Source organism: Electrona antarctica (assembly GCF_951216825.1).
Source record: "Electrona antarctica genome assembly, chromosome: 15".
In the NCBI taxonomy this organism is placed as follows: domain Eukaryota; kingdom Metazoa; phylum Chordata; class Actinopteri; order Myctophiformes; family Myctophidae; genus Electrona; species Electrona antarctica.
Window position 1 is genome coordinate 16703722 of NC_136796.1, and position 27431 is coordinate 16731152.

General features: G+C 44.3%; 1 protein-coding gene across 3 annotated transcripts in view; it reads right to left on the reverse strand.

Annotated features, from left to right (window-relative positions):
• LOC306938191 (semaphorin-6D-like) overlaps positions 1-27431 on the reverse strand; it is a 75800-nt gene continuing 48369 nt past the window's right edge. For 2 of the 3 annotated variants that reach the window (XM_079522250.1, XM_079522251.1), the window contains exons 3-23: positions 27030-27256; positions 26214-26328; positions 25337-25394; positions 25011-25067; positions 24752-24853; positions 24325-24415; positions 21981-22103; positions 21728-21816; positions 21244-21333; positions 20902-21029; positions 19229-19360; positions 17425-17580; positions 16266-16439; positions 15705-15845; positions 14115-14192; positions 12521-12579; positions 11792-11839; positions 10047-10306; positions 5901-6026; positions 4846-5262; positions 1-4324 (exon numbers count right to left, since the gene is read on the reverse strand). In XM_079522250.1, coding sequence (XP_079378376.1) covers positions 2948-4324; positions 4846-5262; positions 5901-6026; positions 10047-10306; positions 11792-11839; positions 12521-12579; positions 14115-14192; positions 15705-15845; positions 16266-16439; positions 17425-17580; positions 19229-19360; positions 20902-21029; positions 21244-21333; positions 21728-21816; positions 21981-22103; positions 24325-24415; positions 24752-24853; positions 25011-25067; positions 25337-25394; positions 26214-26328; positions 27030-27180 — 3972 coding nt within the window. In that variant the 5' untranslated portion in view covers positions 27181-27256 and the 3' untranslated portion in view covers positions 1-2947. The remainder of the gene's footprint in view (positions 4325-4845; positions 5263-5900; positions 6027-10046; positions 10307-11791; positions 11840-12520; positions 12580-14114; positions 14193-15704; positions 15846-16265; positions 16440-17424; positions 17581-19228; positions 19361-20901; positions 21030-21243; positions 21334-21727; positions 21817-21980; positions 22104-24324; positions 24416-24751; positions 24854-25010; positions 25068-25336; positions 25395-26213; positions 26329-27029; positions 27257-27431) is intronic. The other variant, XM_079522252.1, reaches the window with a different exon arrangement.

The window sequence follows — 27431 nt, forward strand, 5'->3', positions numbered from 1 at the left end:
TGTGTGTGTGTGTGTGTGTGTGTGTGTGTGTGTGTGTGTGTGTGTGTGTGTGTGTGTGTGTGTGTGTGTGTGTGTGTGTGTGTGTGTGTGTGTGTGTGAACACCAAAGCCGTTTTGTTGAGGACTCTGCCCCTGGGTACAATAGCGTCCATGTTCTGCCGAAATAGCTGATCTGCAAGCTTGTGGTGCATTGCGACGTGTTGCTTTGTAGATCCGATATTGTCAGTGTGTGACACACATCATCAGTGTACAGTAGCTCAGGCTTCAAGTTTAGGGTTATAAATGGTAAAAGAATGGTAGAAATGTCAATTATAAAATTGCCATCCTAAAATGTATGTCCTCGCAAGTATAGAAATACAAAAAACAATACGTGTTTGAGGTTGACAGTTTTTTTTCCACAACAATGTTATCTGCGTTGTGATTGGATGAGGCCGTGACGCTATCTGCGGTGCGATTAAATGAGGCGGTGACGTTATCTGCAGTGCGATCGGACGAGACGGTGATGTTATCTGCGATGTGACTGGATGAGGCGGGATGTTATCTGCTATGTGATTGGACGGAGCCGAATCAATGATGAAAACGAGAGAGAATAATCTAAAACCAGTGGTTTCTGGATCAGGGCCCACTTGAAAATCTGTGTTAGTGGTCGCGTGCATTTTCAGAGCATAGTTTATTTTAATGATCAATCGATCGATTGTGTTCCGGCTTTGATCAATGGAACCAGCATAGTATACTTGAAGTTGACGTTTAGCGGTATACAATGAATACTCAAGTTATATTATCATAACAGATACGATTATATTAACATCTTAACCACGTAAACCCCATATGGTTGACCGGAGTCCCTCAGGGCTCTATACTGTGTATTTTCTGTTATTGTGGGGAAAGTGTTGGCAGAGAACAGCCAATCGACAAGCTATAATGATGCCGGGGTTTATGTGGATAAGTGTTTTGCCCCGACTTGCAATACCCTCGTGGCCCACCAGCCGTCCCGCGGCCCACTTGGCCCCTTTTCCACCGAAAGAACTGGTTCCGTTCTAGATTCTTGGAAGCTTGTTGTTTTCACGGAACCAGCGGCCATTTTTTTGGTTCCCGTTCTGAACCAACTTTTAGGGTTCTGAACAGATTAATTTTCAGTGGAAACATTCTGAACTGGTTCAGTGATATTAGGGAGGGAAACAAATAACCAAACCGGTTCAACCCCGGTGGAAAAAGGGCCTTTGAGAGCTACTGATCTAAAAACAATGATCAACTGTTTCCTTTCACTTCCTCTGGCCGTGAAACTTTTGGAGTCCTTACAATCTTTAGAACGTAGCTTTTTTGGTGTGTGTGTGTGTGTGTGTGTGTGTGTGTGTGTGTGTGTGTGTGTGTGTGTGTGTGTGTGTGTGTGCGCGCGCGCGTGCGCGCGCGCGTGCGTGCGCGTGTGTGCGTGTCAGGGGAGCTCATTCTCACAAAGAATCATTGATCCGATCTGATGTCTGATGTGAGGGAAAACTTCCCCAGAGATCTCCCCTCCGCAAAAAACCCTGCCGGGGTTGTCTGTCTGTCTCCGTCAATCCTTTGCCTTGTCGCCGAAACAAAGAGATGACACTCAACTGGGTCGTGACTCATTAGGGGACCGTGTCCACGGAGAAGTGTTTCATGAGCTGCCAAGCGGCCTGTCTGTCATGTATTTCTATGGTAAAAAAAAACCACGCGCTGGGACCAGCTCCTCTTCCCCAGTGCTCCAAGCATCGTGCTTCAGAAACTCTCTGCGTCTGTTTTTGTTCTTCATTTTTCGTTTTTTCTTTGGCGTAGCGCCCTCGGCTTTTGAGGCTGACATTAGTTCAACTTTTGGAGAGGATCGTCTCTCGTCAAATGTCACGTTTGATCTTTCTCTAGGGTGGGTGGGGGGGTGGCTTTTACACTCACAAAGACGACTTCTGTCTTCAGATCAGATTCACGTTGTTGTCTCTGACCGGCAGATCCTCATTGATCTGCATTGGGGGAGGCTTGAGCAGAACATTTGAGGTCTGTTCCCGCCAAAAGATATAGTATCTTTCTATTCACTCGCTAGTTTGTTCGTTTGCTCGTTTGTTCGCGCCGGTCAGCATTGCATACTACTCCTCCATATGTAGTGAAGATACCGAGGCGATCGCTTCCTTCGCATCGACCCGTTCGCCTAGTTCTCGGCGATTGATGCAATCAAGTCTTTGCATTGACGTAATCGCGCCACTTCAACAAATATTTTATCTCTTGGTGGGAATAAACCTTTTAGAGTAGCCAATCATTTTTGTCCCTTTTGTCTCCGAATGTAGTCAATTCGTTCCTTTCACTGCCGTTGTATCCCACTGGCTCACTCGCCAGTGAGGGGTCCCCGCCGGGAGGATGCACTGTTATACCCAGCCCAAAGGAATAAATACAGTTCGGCATGTATTGTCCCCACTCCCCACGGGAAGGAACAACGCACGTTGTCTATCGCCATGGTAACAAAGAGTGACGGCGGACAATTGTACTAGAGGCTCCATTTGTGTGTCTCTGCATCGTTCTGCTCTCATCCACAGAGGGGAGTGGAACAGCGTGTTGCTCGAGGGCATGTAGGATTTAAACCATAGAGCTAAATATAAGAACTCCCCTCCCGCTAATTTCAATGAAAGCTGCTCAACCGGCTCTTTAGAGCATGTGCATTAGTGTCCTTTACGTGTCTCAAACTATATCCATGGACGAGCCTGTGACTCGATCCCATTGGTCGAGCCATTCACTTTCTTCCCGGGGTTGTGGGCCCAAGCTTGCAATACCAGTGTTGGCCACTTGTCAGGTCATTACCTAAAGCAGCCCTCCCGGTCTTTGGGGCTTGACTGATTTAAATCCGCCGACAGCAACCTGAACCTCCCCGACGTTCATTACGAGCAACCTTCCCCCCGCCCGTCTGGCCGAGAGATGTCCTATCTGACGTCACGGTATGTCTGTCACTGATTGGACAGTGATGATGAGACAGAGCAGGGTGGGAGGGGCTCTAGTCTGGGTGGGAGGTGCACTGGTCTGGGTGGGAGGAGCACTTGCCTGGGTGGGAGGAACAAAGGTTTTGGCGGGAGCTGTGGTTTGAGCGAAGCAGTCCGTCGCACAATGGCCGAGCGCTGAGTGTGTGGCTCGCTGTAGCTGTGCTGTCTGGTCAAACAGGAGCTAGGGGCTACTAGGGGCCTCTCACAAGAACCGCCGTTAGTGGCAGCGGTTATCCTACTAGTGGCTGAGCTAACGGTGCTGCTCGTCACACCAGGCGTGCTAGCGGCCACGCTTGCCTGCAATGTTTTGGGGCCATTGCTGCTGCTGTTAGTGTTCATCCGGGCCAGAAAGTGAGGTGGAAGCAAACCGCTAGCCGTTAGCCCAGTAGGTGTTGTATTAGTGGTCATGCTAGCTGTCGTATTAGCTGCCATATTAGTTGTCATGCTAGCTGTCATTCTAGCTGTCGTATTAGCTGTCATGCTAGCTGTCGTATTAGCCGCCATGCAAGCTGTCGTATTAGCTGTCATGCTAGCTGTCGTATTAGCTGTCATGCTAGCTGTCGTATTAGCTGTCGTTCTAGCTGTCATGCTAGCTGTCGTGTTAGCTGTCACGCTAGCGGTCGTGCAAGCCGCCATGGCATTGCTGCTGCTGTTGTTGGTGTTCATCCTCGCCAGGAAGTAGGAGGAGCTAGTGGAGGCGGGCGGTGACCCACGGGGATGCTGGTTGAAGCTGTGGTGGCGCGACACGGCAACGCCCCCTCCTCCCCCGCTGCCCATCTTTATGAGCGAGTGGCGCTGTGAGTGGTGGCGCGCCACGGCCACCCCCCGGCAGACCACACCCCCCACCACCGATGACGAGTCCTCACCGGGAAACTCCGGAATGACCTGCCGCTGGAGCGGAGTGGAGGAGCAGGGAGAGGAGGCGGGGACCGACGTGGAGGAGGTGGGGTTACTGGACGAGGAGGCGGGGTTCGATGATGAGGACGACGAGGTGCTGGAGAAGGAGGAGGTGCCAGCAGTGTCTATGGGGAGCGTGGAGGAGGTAAAATACGGAGCGGACTCCGCCTGCGGGAGTGGGTGGGACTTCTGGAGGAGGCGGGGCTGGCTGCCGTGGCCGAGGTGGTGATGGCTGCCGGGGTTGTAGTGGTGGGTGCGATGGGGAGGTGGAGCATGGTGGTAAGCCCCTCCCCCTCCAGAAGAGGAGGACAAAGAGTTCTTTGTGGGGAAGACGGAGGAGGTGGACGTTAGGACCCTGATGCCTCCGTTCCCCGCGGCACTGACCTCCTGGATGTGCTGCAGGAGCTCGTCCAACGCCGACACGTCAACCGCCTGCGGCAAAGACTGCTGCGAAACATCATATAGTTAGCTAATAACAAAGCAACGAAACATGATATACTTAGCTAATAACAAAAGCAAAAAAACATCATATAATTAGCTAATAACAAAGCAACGAAACATGATATACTTAGCTAATAACAAAGTAACAAAACATGGTATAGTTTGCTAATACAAAGTAACGAAACATGATAAAGTTCGCTAATACAAAGTAACGAAACATGATATAGTTCGCTAATACAAAGTAACGAAACATGATATAGTTCGCTAATACAAAGTAACGAAACATGATAAAGTTCGCTAATACAAAGTAACGAAACATGATATAGTTCGCTAATACAAAGTAACAAAACATGATATAGTTCGCTAATACAAAGTAACGAAACATGATAAAGTTCGCAAATACAAAGTAACGAAACATGATATAATTCGCTAATAACAAAGTAACAAAACATGATATAGTTAGCTAATAATAAACTAATGAAAAGATGTATAACTAAAACTAATGATAAATAATGGAATGGAAAAACCTGGGATAGATGGTGGTGGGCGGGCCCCGTTCCTCTTCGCTCCTCGTGACTGGTCGTCCTCTCCTCGGGGAGGTGCAGTGAGGAGGAGGAGGCTCCGCCCGACAGGTTGCCGTGGAGACGATGATGCTGCTGGGACAACGAGGAGGTTGAGGAGAACGGGAACACGTGGGTCTGCTGAGCCATGGAGTTCCCCACGATGGCCATGAAGCCTGGACTGGATCCCAGACCGGAGCCGGAGCCAGATGCCGGTCCGACGAAGCCGGTGTTTGCGGCGGACCCAGCGGTGTTGGTTTCCATGGCGCCCGTGTTCCCGTTGCGGTTGCGCTCGTACGGCTGGGAACGGAATGGATGCACGTTCTTGATTGGCAGCTCGGGGGTGGAGTCTGGCGTGGGCAGACCCGAGACATCTCCCTCGCCCTGAAAAACACAGAGAGCGAGAGAGAGAGAGGGAGGGAGAGAGATGGATAGAGAGAGATGAGAGATCAAAGAATGTTGAACTCTCGTTGTGATTCCAAAGTAAAAGCTATACCTTAATTACTGGGTCTTCCCAGGACCTCCAGTATTGCTGGTTCTCTAGTGCAGTGGCTCTCAAAGTGGGGTCCCCCTTGGGGTCCATTTGGTTCCTCCGAACTATCAGTCAAGTGACTGATAGTTCAGAAGAACCAAATCGATCGTTAGCGATCTATAACTCTGAGAGTGTACAAATGGACCAGTCAGGGTCCATTTAACTGTTATGTGCACTGTTTTTAGTTAGACTATGGAGTATACTAATTTATTCTATTACATAGAATAAAGTCTATTCTAAATTTGAGAAATCACACCTGTGTGAACTGAGCGTTGCAGGCTGCTCAACAACAATGCTGGTTGGCTGCAGTTATATATAGTGCTCAGACTGTGAAGGGCCCTTTAGGTCACACAGCGGTATTTCAGATGTTCGTACTCTAAACAGATGGATGGACGGACAGACATACACACACGGGCAGACATTGGCGTGGTTAGGCAGTTAGGCACCGCTCAAAAAAAGGGTAAGAACCAGTGTTCTATAGGGTACGTACCTGGCTGAGGTCAGGGTCTCCGAGCGGGAGGCTGTGGTGGAGGGTGGGGGTGCTGGGGGTGGGGTTGTGGATGTTGGGGATGAAGGAGCTGTACATCTGTGAAGAGGAACCGTCCAGCTTCTCCTCCTGACCCAAGAGGAACGAGAACAGGGTCACATCACCAGAACACAGACCCCCTTTCCACCGGTTGGTTCCCAATGGGAACCGGTTCAGTTCTTTTTGGTTCTTAGTCCATGAGCCAGAGCTCCAAAATTGGTGGGAAAAACTAGACCTATATTAAATTGTTTATAGGATCAATACAAGTAAATTAATACATGATAACCCTTCCACAGTAGTAGCTTTTTCATATTTTCGATTATTTTGCATATTTTCCTACATAATGCCTCATTAGCATATTTAAAAATGTAAAATGTGTAATACAATAAATCATTGTCTTCGTGTAAGTACTCAATTGGGGAAGTTTCATGGTGATAACAATTTAATATAGGTATGGTTTTGCCCATTCAATTCATAATTAACATTCCAATTTTGGAGCTCTGGCTCATGGACTAAGAACCAAAAAGAACTGAACTGGTTCCCATTGGGAACCAACCGGCGGAAAAGGGACCATACTGTACAGTCACATAGAACCACTTCAACCCTCTGATCACGTCACCAGTTTCAGGTTTCAGTTTAGGATATCATTTTTAAAGTTCAAAAGTCATTGATGGCTTGGTTAAATGTTATTTATTTTCTACTGTAGCTTGATGACAGTATGAGTGTTTTGTCACACCACATTGTTCTCACATCCAATGTTTAGTCGGTTCTATTGGAAATTTGGACCCAGCTGTTATGACTGTGGTTGTATCTTTGTTATATTTGTGTCACTTATGGCCGTATGTCTGGGCTGTGCATGCAAATAGCTTGTAGGTCGGCGATTTTTGAATAGCACATATACACAGCTTAATTGGTTATTGCATGTTCTGCATTAATAACTAGTAACTAAAGTTGTCATATTTTTGTAGTGTACAACAAATACAATATTTGTCTCTGAGATGTAGGGGAGGTTGGTGGGCGACGGTACTTGAGTGTATACCGGTAGTTACTTTCCAGCTGACATTCTTCCCTGAATAATTCAACGTGTTGATGGATGGAATCATTGATCCATGTTATCGATCAGCTCACCTTGGCCAGTCCACTGGGTTTGGCCAGGGACCTTTAATACTCCAGGTATTCAAAGGTTCAAAGTATATCGTTGCTGTCGGGTAGAAACCTCTTATCGCCATAATCAAATGTTTTTTTTATTTTTTTTGGCAGGTAGGTTATACTTTAACTTTACTTGAGTTATGTCCATTTCTTTATTCAAAAATACTTCTACTCCACTACATCTCAGAGGCAAATATTCTATGTTAACTACTCCACTACAATTATTTGACAGCTTTAGTTACTAGTTATAATTACACTTTAGGCAATTAACAGACACTCTTTAATCCAGAGTGACTTGCAGTAAGCAAGGTCAACACTAAAAAAGTTGAAGATGTAGGCTAATGAATCGGCAATTTTCACTAGTTTGGGTCCCAGGAAGAATTTCTCTTTTGGGTCACGAGCTAAATCGTTTGGTGACCACTGGTCTAAATAACAAGTCCATGACTTTATTTAGTTTTAGTCATAGTCTTTTAAATGAAATGTAATCTACAGTAATTCTACAGTTGATTTTGTTGACAAAAAAATATTTTGGCAGGCCTTGATGGCGTTGGAATACCTGATTTTACACTTGGTTGTATCTTAATAATGTTAATAATAATAATACTATCTCAAACATATATAGCGCTTTTCTCAGTACCCAAAGCCGCTTTATGTTGGAAATAGCTATTATGTTGAAAATAGCCGTCACAACACTTCACAACAAGCTCACAAAGTGAATTGTCTTTCTCTACTAGTCCCTCCCTAACATAGTCTAGTTTTTATTCGTTGACAATATTGTCAGTATATTTCATCTTAGGCTAAGCCATCATAGTTTTCATTTGGTTTTCCTTTAGTTTTCAATTAGTTTTTATCAGTGAAAAAAATGGTAGTCAGCGAATTCTTCGTCATAGTTTCAGTCGACGGAATCAACACTGCATTATGTTGTTGACCAGTGGTTTTCAACCAGTGGTCCGGGGACCACCGGTGGTCCTTGAGAAGGTCCCAGGTGGTCCCCAGCTAAATGATGGAGAGTTGGTAACTGTGCTGTTTACTTTCTATGTAGTTTACCTTGTATGTGTAATGGAGACCAATGTTCCTTTGCCTAATTAGTAACTCTCCTCACCTGGTAGCCTCACCAGGGTATTTAATAGGTGATTAGTTTGGTCAGAGCCAGTTCAGTGTAAACCAGCACTCTGTCAAGAGCTCACTCACTGCTGAGTGTTTCCTTTCTCTCAGGCCTTGGACAGGATAAGTCTGTAAGTCTATGTCTGTGAGTTTATGGCTCTTAAAGCAATATGCCTATAAGTTTGTTTAATCCTTTCTAAAATGTTTGTAATTTGATTCTTTGAATAGTACAGTGAGTACATGTTCATTTTGCAACTTCTGATGCATACAAAGACATGGTTTGGTTTATGATTCTACACTTTGACACAAATGTCTGTGTTTTCTATTTTTCTGTATTGCAGTTTTACAATTTAATCACCAGTAAAGAAGTTAAACCAAGTCACTGCCATTTGGAGCTGTATTGGGAACTTTGATAGCTGTCTGCCAAGCCATACAGACTGTAGTGTACACCAAACGTATAGTAAGGGCAGAACGGTAACCAAATGGACCCTTACAGACTGTTTGGTTTCATTTTACGCTCTCAAGAGTTAAATTATTGTTAACATCTGCATTACTTCATTTATAAGAAGTCTACACAATTTTGATCCTGTGTGCCTGTTCTCCTATATACAGCATGGAATTGTGGACAAAATCGTATCCAACGGCAACAAAATATCCAACGTTTTGGGTCTGCAAGGCTAAATCTCCTCAAGTGGTGGTCTGTGGCTCAAATGCAGAGTAAACTAGAAAAAGTGCCCTTCTGGGCACAGGTCTCCACCAGGAGGATAGGAGTGTGTGTGTGATGTTTGGCAAAATGTTTGGGAGCAATATAAACGTGTGTGTGTGACGTGGCTTGGCCTGTTGTAGCGCCACCATGAGGCTGATTTGAAAACTGTCAAGTGGCATTTCTTCCAAAGCCTAGTGGGAATATGCATGGACAGTCTCACCACAATCGGACGCTGCGTTGAATAGTTGTGGCGATTTGTACAAAACGGGTACAAAGCGGGCTACTCCTGAAAGGTTTAGAAGCCAATCGTAGCCAATGAGGGTGGATTATGAGAAATCAAACAAACCTGTGTTGATCACATGACTATGAAGAGCATGTGTACCGATTTGCGTGAAATTTGGATAAAATCTGAAGGAGTAATATTAGAAAATGTGTTTTACATAGGTCGGCCTCCTGGTGGCGCTATAAAGAGCAGATGTGAAAAATTCCAGGCAAAGGTTTTTCCTTGGCCTCTAGGGAGTTGGCATACAAAGTTATCCACAGATCCGTGCAGTTAGAGGTAAAAACCCTTTTCGGCCAGTTATAGCGCCACCATGAGGCTGAGTTGAAAATGTTCATGTGGCATTTCTTCCTCGGCCTAGTGGGAATGTGCATGCACAATTTCATGGAAGTCACACAATGTGTTCATGATTTGCAGCATTTTGTTAGAAACTGAGCACTCCTGCGAACTTTGGAAGCCAATCTTAGCCAATCAGGATGGAGTCTGAGAAATCTGAAAGACCCGTTTCGTTGAATGGCTCTAGAGAGACTGTGTACCAATTTGCGTGATGTTTGGACAAAATATGTAGGTGTACTGTCCAAAAACTTGTTTTGCACAAAGCGGCCTCCTGGTGGCGCTATAACAAGCCGTTCTGGAAATTTTGGGGCAGAGGTTCATCGTTGGCATCCAGGGAGTGTGTGTGCAAAATGTGGCATCGACCGGGTTAACGGTGCCGGAGATTAGCTGTTCACAGACGGAAGGACGGACGGACGGACGGACGGAGTGCAAAACATACTCTCTCCCCATGCCTTCGGCCTGGTGGAGACAAATACGGGCCTTGATATGAAAAGGGTTGAGATGAAAACCACTGTTCCAGACGGGCGGGGCTCACCTTGGCCAGTCCGTTGAGTTTGGCCAGGGACCTCAGGGACAGCGCGTGAGGCAGGGTGGCTTCCGGGTCGCCCTTGCCCAGCCTGGCGCTGGTGCCGCCGCGGCAGTGGGCGGAGCCTGGGCCGCCACCGCAGTAGCACGACACCAGGAGGCCGGAGAGGACCGCGCCCAGGATGAACGCCACCAGGACGCACGCGATGAGCAGCGTGTAGTGAACGCTGGAGCCCCAGCGCAGCTCCATGTCCGCCAGACCACGCACACCTGGCGGAGAGACAGACAGACAGACAGACAATTTATTCCCGGATGCTTTCTGTTTATATAAAGCTCAGGGTTAAGAGAGAGAGGAGGGGGTTAATATGGATGGACTACATGGATGTAGACCAGGGGTGCCCACACTTTTTGAGCGGTGCCTCCGCTCCATTACGCAGCTATGTGTGTCCCTATGCGTACGTATCCGAGGCCGAGCACGGAAAGCTGCAACACGGTCATTTGAGGTACTTTTACAATATTTCCATTTCAAATGTTTTAATACTTTTACTCCACTATATCTTAGAGGCAAAAAAAATACTTTTTACTCCACTACATTTTGTTTCTACATGATTGAATTTGCATGAGAATGTGTGTACGCACGCACGCACGCACGCATGCATCTGTGTGTGTGTGTGTGTGTGTGTGTGTGTGTGTGTGTGTGTGTGTGTGTGTGTGTTAGCATGTTCCTGACCTTGCCTCATCAGTCTTCATTGTCTAATTCAATCAGGTTTATCATTAGCAAACATTCTTTCTTTCTATCTCTCTCTCTCTCTCTCTCTCTCCCTCTCTCTCTGGCAGGAAAGATACAATCAGGAGTTTTAATCTGTGTGTGTGTGTGTGTGTGTGTGTGTGTGTGTGTGTGTGTGTGTGTGTGTGTGTGTGTGTGTGTGTGTGTGTGTGTGTGTGTGTGTGTGTGTGTGTGTGTGTGTGTGTGTGCGCGCCCGCAAACAGTAATTGTATTACTATACTTACTGTAAGCACCAAATGCTGGGGTTTCATTTATGCCTGCTTTACATAGTGGAGCACCAGTGATGTGTACTGAAAACACAAATCTACAAGCTCACAATGCACTGCAGCACGAAACGTTGTGAGCTTGTAGATCAGCTATTTTTGCATATAGTATTTAAAAATGTGGGGGTCCCTGGGGGGGGGGGGGGACATCCATACCCCCAGGAACGCGGCCAGGGAGCCAGCCCGGTTCCGGCGAGCCGCCCCACGTCCAAAATGGTTGAGAAATGACAGAGTTACCGTGTGGGGGTCCCCAGGGGGTCCCTGTACTGTACTGTACTTTACTGTACTGTACTGTCAAACCCGCAATCATCATTGTGTGTGTGTGTGTGTGTGTGTGTGTGTGTGTGTGTGTGTGTGTGTGTGTGTGTGTGTGTGTGTGTGTGTGTGTGTGTGTGTGTGTGTGTGTGTGTGTGTGTGTGTGTGTGTGTGTGTGTGTGTGTGTGTGTGTGTGTTAGGCTGCGCGTGTGTGTGTGTGTGTGTTAGGCTGCGCAACAGTGACACTTGGTTGTGAAAACCAAGCAAAAGCTATTTTCGTGCTCGGACAGACCCAGCCAGCCAGGGACAGACCCAGGGCCCCAGGGACAGACCCAGGGCCCCAGGGACACACATACAGTAGCTGTCTATAGGAGTGCGGTTGCACCACTCAAAAAAGAAGCACAGAACAGACAGACAGACAGACAGACAGACAGACAGACATGTTCCTACCATAAGCAGAGTCTGCGTTATCGTGGTTATTAGTAGTTGTCATCACATCTGAAAACAATACAATCACATATAAATTCACAAAATAAATCCAGATCAACATCATCATCCGTCGCATTATTTATGTGAAATGGCCCTAACCCTAACCCAATCCACATGATGCGTCTGAAATACATTCACTCTACATAATCAGTGCATGGTGTTCAACCTTAATGGTCCAAACCAAATGGTCTACAATGTAGACCATTTGGTTTTGGACCCTTAAAGGAGAATTCCATGCTAGAAGGCTTTCTTACCTTTCTTTGTAGTCGTTACGTCCCCACCAAAGAGGTCCAGCTGTTTTTTTGTGCAAAAACTCCTTATTGGCTATTTCCCCTACCATAAGCCCTCAATGAATTGCATTGAATTGAATGGGAATTGAATGGGGCTAATTTTGAGCGATGGAAATAAGCGAATTAGCACAACACCCCATAGCCCCATTCAATTCCCATTAAATTCAATGCAATTCATTTAGGGCTTATGGTAGGGGAAATAGCCAATAAGGAGCTTTTGCACAAAATAACACCTGGACCTCTTTGGTGGGGACGTAACAACTACAAAGAAAGGTAAGAAAGCCTTTTAGTATGGAATTCTCCTTTAAGGTTGACTCTACATGATCCGTCTGAAATACATTCCCCGTTCTATTTATGCTGTCGTATTCGTGTGCTTGATGTTGATTTGTTCGGTTCCTACCGTGACACGTTTCAGAGTAGAGAGACTGATCCCCGTCGATGTCCTGCTCAAACCCAGTCCTATCAGACAGACAGACAGACAGACAGACAAACAGTTGTTCATTAAACAATCTGAGGATAGGGAGAACATCCATTGGATCGTCACTGCCTTCCATCAAGGACATCAAGGACATTGTTGGCCCTAGGCCTAAACGTCTGTTTAGGCCTAGGGCCAGCAACTTCAGGACTGACCCCACCCACCCACATCATGGTCTGTTCACTCTGTTGCCTTCTGGCAGAAGGTATCACAGTATTGGGAGTAAAACAGCCAGATTCTTTCCCCAAGCCTTGTAAATAAGTGCAATATCCCCTAACCCTTATCCAAACATGCTGCTATTAAGGACTCCTGTCGTGCAATTATCCGTGCAATATCTGTCTCCTTTGAACTGATGTTTTTATAAGTGGATTTAGGATTTTAGTAATATAGTATTTTAGATTATTTTTTAACTAGGACTGGAGATTATAAAGCCAGTGAAACGCAATTTCGTTCTCTTATGCATTTTATGTATCTGCTGAATGACAATAAAGATATCTCTATCTTCTTGAAAGGCACATCTTTAAGAGATAAAACACAGAATGAGAAATCAATTGAAAGATGTTACAAAACCAAACAAAATCAACTAGTCCTGCTGTCAAACCAAGAGGCACAGAGAGAGTGAATCGATACGACAATAAATGAAATAATTTACACGTTATGTTTACATGCTGACTGACTCCAATCACCCGTGGAAGCTAAAAATCTAAGCTCACTCGGGGATCTGTGAGAGAAACTCAATAACGCAACGAGCCAGGACAATAAACACTTATTTACATCTGTCTGTTCATCTATATTCAACACTAATATGTCTCTCTCTGCTCGGACGGACGCACGCACGCACGCACGCACGCACGCACGCACGCACGCACGCACGCACGCACGCACGCACAAACTATACAGTACACGTGTAACATAGATTCACAGTTGCAGCTGTACAATACATACTGTAATATCATCTAACAAAAAGTTCAGACGTGTATTTAGCAGATTATTTCTCTACTGTAACAATGTGTCTTGCACTGTTCATTTCCCTTTCAATACCAGCATGCGTATTGTTGCGAGTTTTTTTTCTTTTTTTACTTTACTGCAGTATTTTCAAAATGTCTTACTTCTTCTGCAACACGATGAGAGCCACTGATTTAAACCGTGCTGAGTTGAGCACAGCTTCAATAAACAAATCAACTCGTGTAACGTGATTACATGTAATCTGATCACGTCGCATCCAATCAGATTCGATCTAATCTGATCTGCGTCGTCTCCCACAGTGTTCAGCTGGATATCGCTGCTGTCGGCTGGAAATGACATATGTCCAAACTTCCGTTCTTTTCTTAATATTAAATAGCAGATCTACAATCTCATTGTAACACTACACTGTCTCCCTGAATTCTTCTACTACGTGATTGCCTTGCCTATTGTAAGTCGCTCTGGATAAGAGAGTCCGCTAAATTACTAAATTGTAGTTTGGAGAAGCACGGCTGTATGGAATCATGTAATTAAATTGTGTAATCATTAAACGCACCTCAGCCCAGACACCATGTTGGCACAGCTCCCGCTCCGCAGCCACACGCAGTATGGATCTCGAGAGGAGAGACAGGCCCTGAAGACAGACAGACAGACAGACAGACAGACAGACAGACAGACAGACAGACAGACAGAGGGGGACATAATTAGAGTGATGTAGACTTACTGGTCTACATTACTTACATTGTAGGACGGCAATTTTATGTATGACATTTTTGCCAATGTCTTGCCATTCTGTTTACCGTAAGCCTAAAGCCCACAAATAGAAGATCTATACAAGCTTGTAGATAGGCTATCTTGGGGTGTGGGACGCCAGCACGAAACTAAGTATCACCAAGCACAATTCAAACTCTAATCCGTAGACCTAGCCTATACTGTAAGTGTGTGTGCGCGTGCGTGCGTGCGTGCGCCGTGCGTGCGTGCGTGCGTGCATTAGTGGCATATTGACCAAGTCCATTGGGATTTGTAAGCAAATGTCAGACTGTCATATGAGAGAGAGAGAGAGAGAGAGAGAGAACTAACTGTACATACGAACAGAGCAACTACTGTACGTTCAAAGACAGGAAAACTGCTTGTGTATGTGTGTGCGTGGAGGAGGGGGGTAATTCAAATACATTTAAATAGCTGCTGCTATTCATCTTAAAATGTTTTCTACCAAGTGACTGCTAAACCTCGATGAGGTGCTGCTATTTGCTTCAAAAGCTCTGTACCAAGTACATGGATATAAAGTTCCTTTCAATCAAAATAGAATTTAATTCAGAAAGAGAGAGAATGTGAGAGAGAGAGAGAGAGAATACACATACTGCGCACACACACACACACACACACACACACACACACACACACACACACACACACACACACACACACACACACACACGTGTATTTATTTAGCAGATTATTTCTCTCCTGTAACAATGCTTCTTGGCAACAACCTTGATACTGTTTATTTCCCTTTCAACACTGAAATGGAAAGCCTTTGCAGAAAATAGTTAGGACAACAAGCTCACAGCACATCACAGCAGCTTTCCCTGCATCAACAGAAAACAGAACAGACACTAGTAGAGAGCTCTGAGGGACTCCGGTCAACCATATACAGTAGTGTTTAATGGGGAATACATTTTCAACATTGAACTATGTCATTAATATATCCTAGAGTTGTTGTGTGGAAATAATAAAAAGTCCCTCCCCCTTCTGTGTAGCCTAGAACTGGAGGTCTAGAACCTGGTGATCAGTGACATCACAAAGATGTACTCTTTGGCTTGCAAAGAGTACATCTTAGTGATGTCACTGATCACATGTCCCCACATTCTAGACCTCTACAGGTACCATGAGGTGTACATCTATAATATATAATACATATAGTAGTATTTAGTGTACTTACGTCCTACAGGTACCATGCTGTGTACATCTATAATATATAATACATATAGTAGTATTTAGTGTACTTACGTCCTACAGGTACCATGAGGTGTACATCTATAATATATAATACATATAGTAGTATTTAGTGTACTTACGTCCTACAGGTACCATGCTGTGTACATCTATAATATATAATACATATAGTAGTATTTAGTGTACTTACGTCCTACAGGTACCATGCTGTGTACATCGACTCAGTGGAACTCGGATCACACAGCCGCTGAACGCTACAAACAACGCATGGTGTTCCTTATCCATCTCCAATCCCATGATGCTCCTGTCCTCCTGACCCGCCACGTTACACCTGGAAACAATGTCACTCGTTAAGAAACATTACACCTGGAAACAACGTTATCCGTTAATACTTTCAGTGAACCCCCATTCACGAGTTACACGAGATAAAGACCTCTTTCCCTCTTTGTCTCGACATTATGAGAAACGATCGCGCTACTTTAAGGTGGACGATCATGAAATGGAGCTACTGTACGTTCACGACCGGGTGACTCTTCAAAGGTTAGTGAAAAACTCTCCCAAGTCGTGCTACTCATACGTTGAGTTGGCGGACCCCGGGATTGAACCCATGACCTTGTGGTTGAAAGGTGAGTGCTCTACCGACTGACTGACATTGACTATTAGTCTATGACTAACTATTACCGGTATTATTATTATTAGTAGTAGTATTATAGTAGTGATAGTAATAGTAGTAGTATATTCAGATACGTACAGTGTAGGGTTGTACACAGTGATGTCTTCCAGCAGTACAGGACCAGTGGTATCATTAGGATGGGTGTTGATCAGAACCTTCTGCACTCGGCCGTCTTCAGAACCCAGAAACAAGACGGTTCGGTCCTTGAACGGACCTGCACCGGTATCCACGGCAACCTGGGTCAACCTGACCCTAGAGCAGCGATCAGTTACGCACACACACATAAACAATGTATTACTCATCATATCTCCATCTGTCTGTCTGTGTGTGTGTGTGTGTGTGTGTGTGTGTGTGTGTGTGTGTGTGTGTGTGTGTGTGTGTGTGTGTGTGTGTGTGTGTGTGTGTGTGTGTGTGTGTGTGTGTGTGTGTGTGTGTGTGTACGTGCGTGCATGTGTGTGCGTGTGTGCTGTACAGCCTGAGGAGTTGTTTATGCCTCTAGTTAATCAGATAATCTCATTATGATTATGATCATTTTTCTCTCCAGAATCCTGCAGCAACGACAACATGGTGCAAACAGCCTCTGGAAACTGCACAGAAACCCAACTAATCTGTATAATCATCACTAATACAAACACAAATAAAGGAGATTTTCATGAAAATGCACCGCTTTTTAAAAAGTTCATTAAATGCATATTCCTGTTTCCAATGTCAAAATGGGCTTCATTCTGGAAGCGTGCATACAGTAGCAAACATAGCTGATCTACAAGCTCACAACACGTCACAATGCGACACTATAGGGCTCTGTTTTCGTCCATGCTAAACCCCTTATCCCCAACTACTTTTTTGTTTTGTACCATTTTGAAAAACCTTTTTGAATAGTTAAAATAGCCAATCTACAAGTTCACAACGGGTTGATGTAGATCGCCTAGTTTAACTATTGAAAACTTATTTTCAAAATAGTAAAAAAAGGCAAAGTAGTTTAGGGATAAGGGGTTTAGCATGGAAAAATAGAGCCCTTAGTGAGCTTGTAGATCTGCTACTTTTGCCATTACTGAATATTTTTGAAAGTGAAATTGGTTAAGGCTGCCTATTAGGACAAGATTCAGGCTGGTGTTAGGATTAGACATTTAGGCTAGAGGTCAGGTTTCAGAGTTTGGGGTTGGATTTATGTGAGATGGTTTGTGCCTGAAATGTTGCTTGCGTGCGTGTGTGCATGCATGCGTGCGTGCGTGCGTACCTGTGAGAAGTGTGTGTGTAGCAGGGGGTGTGGTTAGCGGAGGGAACAGACTCGTCCATCAGGGGGAAAGACTTGATGAAGCTCAACGACTCGTCGGGGAATTGTACCGACGACTTATACTCCGCTGCCACGCCGTCTCCTGCACAGCAACCAGGTCTAAGAGACACACACGCGCGCGCGCACACACACACACACACACACACACACACACACACACACACACACACACACACACACACACACACACACACACACACACACACACACACACACACACACACACACACACACACACACACACACACACACACACACACACACACACACACACACACACACACACACACTGCTGTAAGTCAGTGGTCTTCAACCAGTGTTCCTTGAGGGGGTTCCAAATGGTCACCAGCTAAATGATGGGCAGTTGGTAACCAAATGGACTCTTGAGAGTGTAACATGAAACCAAATGGACCCGACAAGAAATCTACATAATTAGAGAATGTAGAATAATTGTTATTTTGATCAACGTTTGGCTATCTCCATGGCACCAACATCAATACAGCATGGAATTGTGGACAAAATCTTATCCAACGACAACACAATATTCAAAGGCTTGGGTCTGAGAGGCAAAATCTCATCAAATGGTCCCTGGCTCAAAATGCTCAATACATAATGGACTTTGACATACAGGGTTGAAAACCACTGCTGTAAACTCACTCACAATAATTGGTGACAATTATCATCAAAGCCATAATCGTATCACCAGCTCTGTATAATAATATAAAAAAACTATCACTATTAAAAAAGGTCCGGGCCAGGAAAGTCATACAAGTTCAAGTTCTCCTAGCCAGGAAAAGGACACGGAACACACAATAAATACCAGTTTCCATCCTCTTTTCTCCTCAAGGTCCAGCGCGTTCGATTCAGATCAATGTGCAGCACAAAGGCAATTGCTCCCCCATGTACAACTTGTAATTTAGCAAATTGAAAAAAAAGCAGGTTCTCCAGCTTTATTCAGCATGTAATCAATCTCCACAGCACAATACATGCTGATGAGAAGCCTTCTCCCCACTTCCGTTTCGTCTTTACAGTCTCGCAAATCTATTCTAATATAAATAGAAATCATGTAAGCATATATAGCTTGCTGCTTAGCAGAAATGGAAATAAAACAATAAAATCTAAAGATATTTTAAAATGTATTTTCGTGAACGGAAATGGCAGCTTCCTTACTCGGATTTCGGGAGGTGTAGCTCCAGACTCTATATAGCATTCGGAGATTGTGGAATAGTTGTCTGGCTAAGCGAGAAAACACGACCTGACAAGCACATGGAATTGTAGGCATTGCACTTAGTTTGACTCGGTTTCATAGATAACAAGCTTGTAGGTCGGCTATTTTCACAATGTTTGCATTGTCTTTCGTGATATTTGACAATTTGGTATTAAAAATGTCTTCAAAGTCATTAACTATTGTAACTTCAGAAATGTGCAGATACCCTTTAAAGTCCATTGAAAATAACATGCTAGCGGATTCGGAAGTGGACCAACACAGGAGTGGAGATCATTTCAGAAAATACAGTAATGTAGGAGTGGATGGGAGCTGTTTATTTTTATTTTATATTTTTAAACTTTGGCGATTAGGTAATTCAGTGGTTTCATTTTACGCTCTCAAGAGTAAAATTATTGTTAAACATATCATGTATTACTTTGTATAACGTTTCAATACAGCATGGAATTGTGGAGACATCTTTAGTTTTGGGTCTAACACACAACATGCGTCAAAAGAGGTCCTTGGCAGGGAAGGATTTACCGTGGTTTGGGGACCTGGTCTTCAGCGACTGGAGTCCATGAGGAGTCGCTGGTCCTCTGCTCCTTAAACCTTCCGTTGAACACCTTCTCTATGTCGTCCATGTAATACAGACACACTGCTGAGCCCGGGATGCTGAGAGAGAGAGAGAGAGAGAGAGAGAGATTGAGAGAAAGAAAAACACTGGCTGATATGTCGGCCTGGCTCTAATCTGAATTTAGCTCATCCTAACTAGCTGTTGAAATACGGAAGGCCATGGATTCAAGTTTAAAAAAAAAGTCAGTAGATGAAATGAAATAATATCCTGATGTTATGGAAGATGCTTTTGAACTTTATTGCCAGTTTGACCAACAATTTACAATTTACAATTTAGGCATTTAGCAGACGCTCTTAATCCAGAGCGACTTACAATAAGCAAGAACAAAAAGCATGGGAATACATCACATATGTAAAAAGCATTTATCGCGAAACATGCGTAAGCTAAGAACGTGACTAGAACATATCTATATAATGACACTATACATATAAACTATAACTAGAACATATCTATATAATGACACTATACATATAAACTACACATATGCTATACTATGCTGTACATATATACTATGAAGTGCTATGACTACTATACACTATATACTATGAAGTGCTATGACTACATACAATGCACTTATTGTGCTGTCTACATGCCATGCTATAAGTCTGTTTCAAATGCTATATAAGTCTAAGAAGTGCTGTCTAAGGGGGGTAGGGTAAGTGCTATGGGCCATGATGGAGTCTGAAAAGGTGGGTTTTCAGACTACGGCGGAAGATCGGGAGTGATGCTGCAGTTCTGATTGCAACGGGAAGTGCATTCCACAGTTTTGGGGCCAGAAGGGAGAAGAGTTTGGGACGTGTGGAGCGTTGTCCCGGCGTTTTTAGTGAGGGTACTTCCAGCTTCCCTGCGTTGGCTGATCTGAGTGCGCGGGAGGGTTTGTAGGGTTCAACGAGAGAATCAGTCCGTTAGGGGGGATTCATTACAGAATGGGAATCAGTTTGGGAATCAGTTTGGGAATCAGTTTGACCAACGAGAGAATCAGTCCGTTAGGGGGGATTCATTACAGAATGGGAATCGTTAAAAAAGTATACCAAACCCTAATGCTAACATCTGCACAGCAACATCTGCACAGCTCAACTAAACACGTGTTACATAATTTACAGTAGAAATCATCTATTATAAACATGCATGTATAATTCACTGTCAACCTATGCCAAACCCGGATCTATCACAAGCACGCACGCGCACGCACACGCACACACACACATACACGTACACGTACAGATGTCAGATAAACGCATAAATAATCTGTGCATTAGTTACATAATGTTGCTGTTGGGTGGAAGCCTACAGTATTACAGCATGTCCAAAACTACACAGACCAGTAGTTTAATTGGCCTGTTTTGTGGATGATTTGTGACCAGCAATGGTGGGTTAAGAAGTACTCACAAACAACTTGTCAAAGTAACTTGATGACTCAACTCCAATTCCATGTGCTTGTCTGGGTGGGTGTTCCCAAAATTATTATTTTCAGTAAAGTAAAAGGTTAAACACATCCAAATTGTTCTTAAGTACAGCACTTGAGTACATGTACGTAGTTGCTGTACGCCACTGCTACCCAACACGGCGACCTGTGTACCTGTTTGACTGTGTAGTGAACAGTCCCACCACCGTGGGGCGCTGGTTGATCTGCAGCACGTTGGTGAGTGACTGCAGAACGTCAAAGTAGAAGAAGGAATCCCCAGGAATGGAACAGTTCAACCTCGCCTACAACACACAGGTGAGGCACTCATTTTAGAGATTCTGTGTGTGTGTGTGTGTGTGTGTGTGTGTGTGTGTGACTGTGTGTGTGTGTGTGTGTGTGTGTGTGTGTGTGACTGTGTGTGTGTGTGTGTGTGTGTGTGTGTGTGTGTGTGTGTGTGTGTGTGTGTGTGTGTGTGTGTGTGTGTGTGTGTGTGTGTGTGTGTGTGTGTGTGTGCACCTTCAGAAAGGAGGTCCAGTACTTCTCCAGGACTCTCGGAGATCCTCCGTTATCGTTCTTACAAACTCTGGCTACACGCGAAAACACAACCTGAGAAAGAGAGAGAGAGTGAGAGAGAGAGAGAGAGAGGAGGTGGTAAGGAATAGGACATGAAAATCATGTTCATTCATTCATTCATTTGTGTATTAATCAATTCATGAATATTAATGCATACATTCATTAACTAATGCATACATTCCTTCATTCATGCATGCATGCATGCAATCATGCATGCATTCATGCAATCATGTATGCATACATTCATGCATGTGTGCATGCATGATTGCATGTACAAATTCATTATACATTAATTTGTTCACTCATCACATTACTGAATCCAATGCATACACGATAACATGTTCCAGTGTCAGCCACACACACACACACACACACACACACACACACACACACGCGCGCACGCACACGCACACGCACACACACATACCTTGCCCAGTGCTGTGTATTCCACTGCGATTTCTCTCAGGAAGAAGTAAACATAGTTCCCGTAATCTATAGCATGCAGGAAGTGAGGCTCTGTACACGCACGCACACGCACACGCACACGCACACGCACACACACACACACACACACGTTTCAATTATTTTAAACTCAACGTCAAAACATAAAGCAGAAGCATGATATTATGTATTGTGTGCATGTGTCCAGTGCACAATGCTCAGGTCATGTGACCTCATACCTCGGAGCCACTTGGAGTCATACTTGACGGTTCGGAGGACAGGCCGATCGTCTCCTAGACTACGGTAAATGACTGCATCGCTGGCCAGGAAGTCTGTCATCGTAGCAGAGTAGAAATCACCACCTGACAATAGGAGACTTTATTATTGTTGTTGTTAGATTAGATGCACAGAAACGATAGTAACAACTCTCATTAATAATTCAAATGTATTATTAACTGACATGACAGTTTATGTTAGAGGTCACCCTTCATGACACAGGTTATTTTTTATGATCGAATATAAAAAAAAACATGTGCTAAATAATACAATAATAAAGCAAGACTTTATTACAGTGGGAATAGCCAAAGCCTAATTAATACTTCAGACGTGTCCCAAGGCGCTGGACAATGTGAGTCATCCTGTCCACAAAATCTTGGCAGACCAGAAAAGTGGTCCCAAGGATCTGTTCCGTTCTTTGACGTGTAAGAACAAACGATTCAAGAACACTTTTGTACCATTAGCAATCAGGCTCTTTAACTCCACGGCCAGACGCTAGGCTTATGCTTATGAACTGGACTATTATATATATATTGGCTTTCTAGCTTTTAGTTTTTAGTTATTTATGCTTCTGTGCAATATCTAGTGACACCTTTTTAATTCCAGGCCAGGGTCACCTCAGCTTTTAACCACTTTAACCATTATTTTAAACTTCAGCTGCTGAAAAATAGCAGATATATCATAGTGTGGAGTGCTGCGCTACACGCTTGTAGATCTGCTATTTTTGAAAATCGTGAAAACGTGTGCAAATATTTTTTAATATTATCTTAACTCATATCTTTGCTTCCTGGAAAACATATATTCAGATGGGGGTCGGCAGCCAATTACATATCATTGTTGGGGTCCTTTTTTAAGTTTTTTTCTGTAATTGTGTCACCACATACTCTCCTCATTCTAATAAGATAAAGGCTATTTTAAAAAGTACTGGCATATTTTAACATCTGACCCTTAATTATCATCATTGTTTAAATATCCTACTCTCTTTTCCTTTAAACGGGGAAAGAACTTAAAGGACCAACTTGTGCACTCTGACTTTCAGTCTCCCAAGGTTACACTCAGACAGACCTATTGAGTCCTCTTGCCACAGGGCAATTTTCCATGTGGCCATTGTGCCCAGTGTGGTAAGACACACAAGACCTCCTTATTTAATCATCCGCATACTGGCAAGAAGTTCAAGATCAATAGTATTATAACTTGTGTCTCAACCCATGTGGTGTAGGGTGTATATGACCAGATGTCCCTGTGGTTTAGCTTTAGCATACATACAGTATAGCTAAAACTACTAGACAGCTAAAACAGAGAATGAGTTCTATTCGAATAAATTACCGTGAACATCCTGTTGCCGTTCACTTTAATGATCTTAAACATGACATCTCTACTTTCCGTTTCATTGGTATAGAACAACTCAAACTACCAAGAGGAGAAGTCCTTCTAAAACAACGTGAGGCATATTATATATACACACATTACAAACTCTTCACCCTAAAGGGCTGAATGATGAATTACAACTAAACGTTATGCATATTATCCATATCAAAATAAACTGTCACTTCACTATTGATGGAACTTCTTGTCCAGCAGGGTGCAGCAAGCACCACCTTTTTTATTACCTGTCCACTCCTGTCATGGGAGTAGGACCTTATATTTATTTGCTTATTAATTATTACATTTTTCATAGAGGGACAGACAGTAGGCTAACAGGAAATGGGGGAGTGACATGCAGTAAAGGCCGTCGGGATCGGGAGTCGAACCCGCGGCACACTGCCAGACTTGGACTACCGGCCAAGGTGCCTGGACCGCTGAGCCACGGCCCAGGCCTGTATGCTGATTTCTTTGTATTGTATGGCATGACATTTATATATTTTCTCCCTGTATTATTGTAATTTGTTATTTTCAATAGTATTTGAGGAATGTCACAGAGGCACTGTAACTTTAAGAATCACATGACTGTGGACTATGCAGCTGCCATCTGTTTTGATGATTACATGCGTTTCTGATTGGTTGTCTATACCTATTGAAATGTATTGAAATGTCAGCCTGTTCTGAATCATGCCTGAGGAAGGTCGAAAGACGGCAGTGTGCGGGTCTTCCTCCTTTTCCTGCAGGGGTCCTTGACATGAAATACATGCATTGAGAACCGCTGATATAGAAACATTTATTTTTTTCAGAAAACTGTCATGATCTATCAAATCTTGTCTCAGGTCTCAATGGGTTTCACTCATTCTGTGCCAATGACGAGATTTGGACACCCTGAGGTAAAAATGATACATTATTAAATCTCTGCAGGGTCATCTCTGCAGGACTCACCGGCAAACAGGCCAACATTCGACTGTCCAGACTCAAATGGACAGCGAGCCTGTCCCAAAACGTCTTCTCCAACCTGCTCCAACGTGTTCATCTGGAACCCACAGAGAGGTTAGTAGTTAGTTTAGAGGTTAGGTTAGTATTTATTTTTGCTCTCAGACAGGGTGTGCTTGTTTGGATTCTCAGGGAAATATTTTGTTTAAAAAGGGTTATCAACTGTCAAGACGCCTGTCAATACACCTGTCAATCATCCTGACACAGCTTGAATCACAACACAAATACCATATATACACACACACACACACACACACACACACACACACACACACACACACACACACACACACACACACACACACACACACACACACACACACACACACACACACACACACACACACACACACACACACACACACACAGCTCCTACCTTGTAGTTTCTGCATGTAGGGTTGAAGGCGTTGGTTCCACAAGTGAACAGAGTCTCATCATTGCGTGGAACCAGAACCTTCACATAGTTATAACACTCGTCCTGTAACACACACGTGTACACACACACACACACACTCTCTTAATGTCTTAATCGGAAACATTGCGTCTCAATAAGTGCGATCAGGTTCATTAATGATCAATACATACAATCAGGTATATTAATGGATCAATAAGTGTGATCAGCTTCATATACTCACACTGTTCTTTCCTCTGACTCTGCATTTACTGACATCTGTAGACTTCCATGTTAACTTCTGAAGGACAGACAGACAGACAGACAGACAGTGAGGTGACAAGGCCCTGGAGGCGTGGCCAATGCTATTTGACTGTGTTGAGTGGCCAGCATCAGCCACACCTCCAGGTCTTAAGTTAAGTCATAAGACCTGGCACTTAAGACATGCAAAATAGACTCATAGCCCATAGTATCAGGTCTTGCTTATGTTCTTCATGTATCAGCTACTGTACATCTAGCTGTATAGCTATATAGCGTGCGTGCGTGCGTGTGCGCGTGCGTGTTTCTTACCAGATGAGGGACAAAGTGTTCAGATGCAGTGGTCAGGTTGACAGCAAACACGTGATCCCTGAGGAACACAAACACCTCATTACGTTCATTTAATAACCCTTCAATGTGTTTCTGCATGTGCATGTGTGCATCTTGCGCACTGGCGGCCTTTACCATGTTTCATTGGTTTCAATTGAAAAGGGCCTCGACCCGCCAGGGAGCCTCGGCGATGCAAAGCAAGCGCTCCCTAAAAACCCTTCTCCTACGCTATGGACACAAGCTTACCGAGAGGCCCCCTCTCTCTCGCCCTGTCTCTCTCGCTCACTCGGTTCCTTGCTCTCTCCCACGCTATTAGGTTACACCTTTTCCTGTTAATAACCTTTGTAAAATGTATGGCAGCCGCATTGGGAGGTAAACGGGAGACACTTTAATGCAAAGTGACAGCAGGATGAGGAGAGGTGGTGGCGTTGTTGCTGCGTAATTGTCGAGAGTGATGGCTGTGCGCAATTTTGAACAGTTAAAACGATTTGTATCAATGCGAGTTAAAATATGCCACAGACACTTTCAAACGAGAGGGAGACGCACAAGGACGGTAACCTGAAAGGTGGGCCGTGGACACATCATGTACATTAACGTTACCACTTGAACTAAAAGCTCTGAGGAAACTGTACAATGATCATCATTCATCACAAATGCTATAATCAACTTCCTCAAACAACCTGTGAGTAGCCTCTTTATTGCCTGAACAGGTCAGCTGAGCAACGTTATAATGGATACAGCAGTCATATTTAAAAGCTCATCGACATTATTCACATGCGTGTGTGTGTGTGTGTGTGTGTGTGTGTGTGTGTGTGTGCGCGCGTGCGTGCGTGCAGTGCATGCGTATGTGTGTGCTAACCGGGCAGCGACGTAGAGCACATGGTTGATGCGTAGCATCCTCTGGAAGTCCAGACCCAGTCTGACCGTGTCGTTGTCCCGAACCAAACCATGGAACCCTGGGTAATGGCCAGACTCTGTAGGTAGGTAGGTAGGTAGGTAGGTACAGACAGACAGACAGACAGACAGACAGACAGACAGACAGACAGACAGACAGACAGACAGACAGACAGACAGACAGACAGACAGACAGACAGACAGACAGACGATTATCAACCTACTGTATCATTGCTCCTCTCTAATGCACATTATAAGATAGACAGTTCAGAAACCTGTCTGCTGACATCATCGATAGACAGGTTTGTTCATTTCAAACAAGGTTTCAAACATTGTTTTTAATTAATGCAAGAATGTACAGGCTTTTATAGTCTTTTACAATAAGTATTGTAAGCATGCTAACTTTGCAGAACGTGAAAGGCTGTAGTTTCTATAAGCTTGATATCCCTGTCGATGATGTCACTGGTAGGAAGGCTTCTGAACTGACCACAGCCCTCCAATGAGACACAGAGTGAGTAGACAGAAATGGTGCCATCTTATAATGAGCACTAGTGAGAACCAATTATATGAAGATAAGGCTGAAAAACGTCAAAGATTAGAAAAACATTATGTTGCTATATACAGCAACAAAAACCCAAAAATGCGTTCCCGTCTTGAAAACACAAAAGGGGTTCCCGTACTAAATGTTACAGGAAAGGTTTGCAGTTTACAGGATCGGGGAAGCTTTTAACCGATGCCTTAAGACATCATCACCGTGTTATTCAATCAGGCGGCTACTCACGCTCCCCACCAACGACGCTGATTGGCTGAAGGTCCTTGGGAAAAGGCGTGGACAAAGGGGGCAAGGCGGAGACCGACAGGAGACAGGATGCAAGCGTCAGCAGCTGTGCTAGCGGCGGTCGCCACGCCGACCTCCAATCAGGAAGGGCCATTGTTGAAGTTGGGGGAGGGGAGGGGGCGGAGTGATGACGTCAGCAGGCTGTCATGAGTCTTGGCGTCAACTTAAAGCTGAAAGAGAGATGAATGGACAGACAGAGACAGACAGAGGGAAAGAGTTGATTGTCCCTCGTCAGACTTTGTCAGAGGGGAAGGCCCTTATAGAGCCCTTGTCGGACTCCTTGTAACAACGAAAAAAGCTTTAAGTATTTAACATTGTCAAACACCTTTGACGGAATCGGGTGGT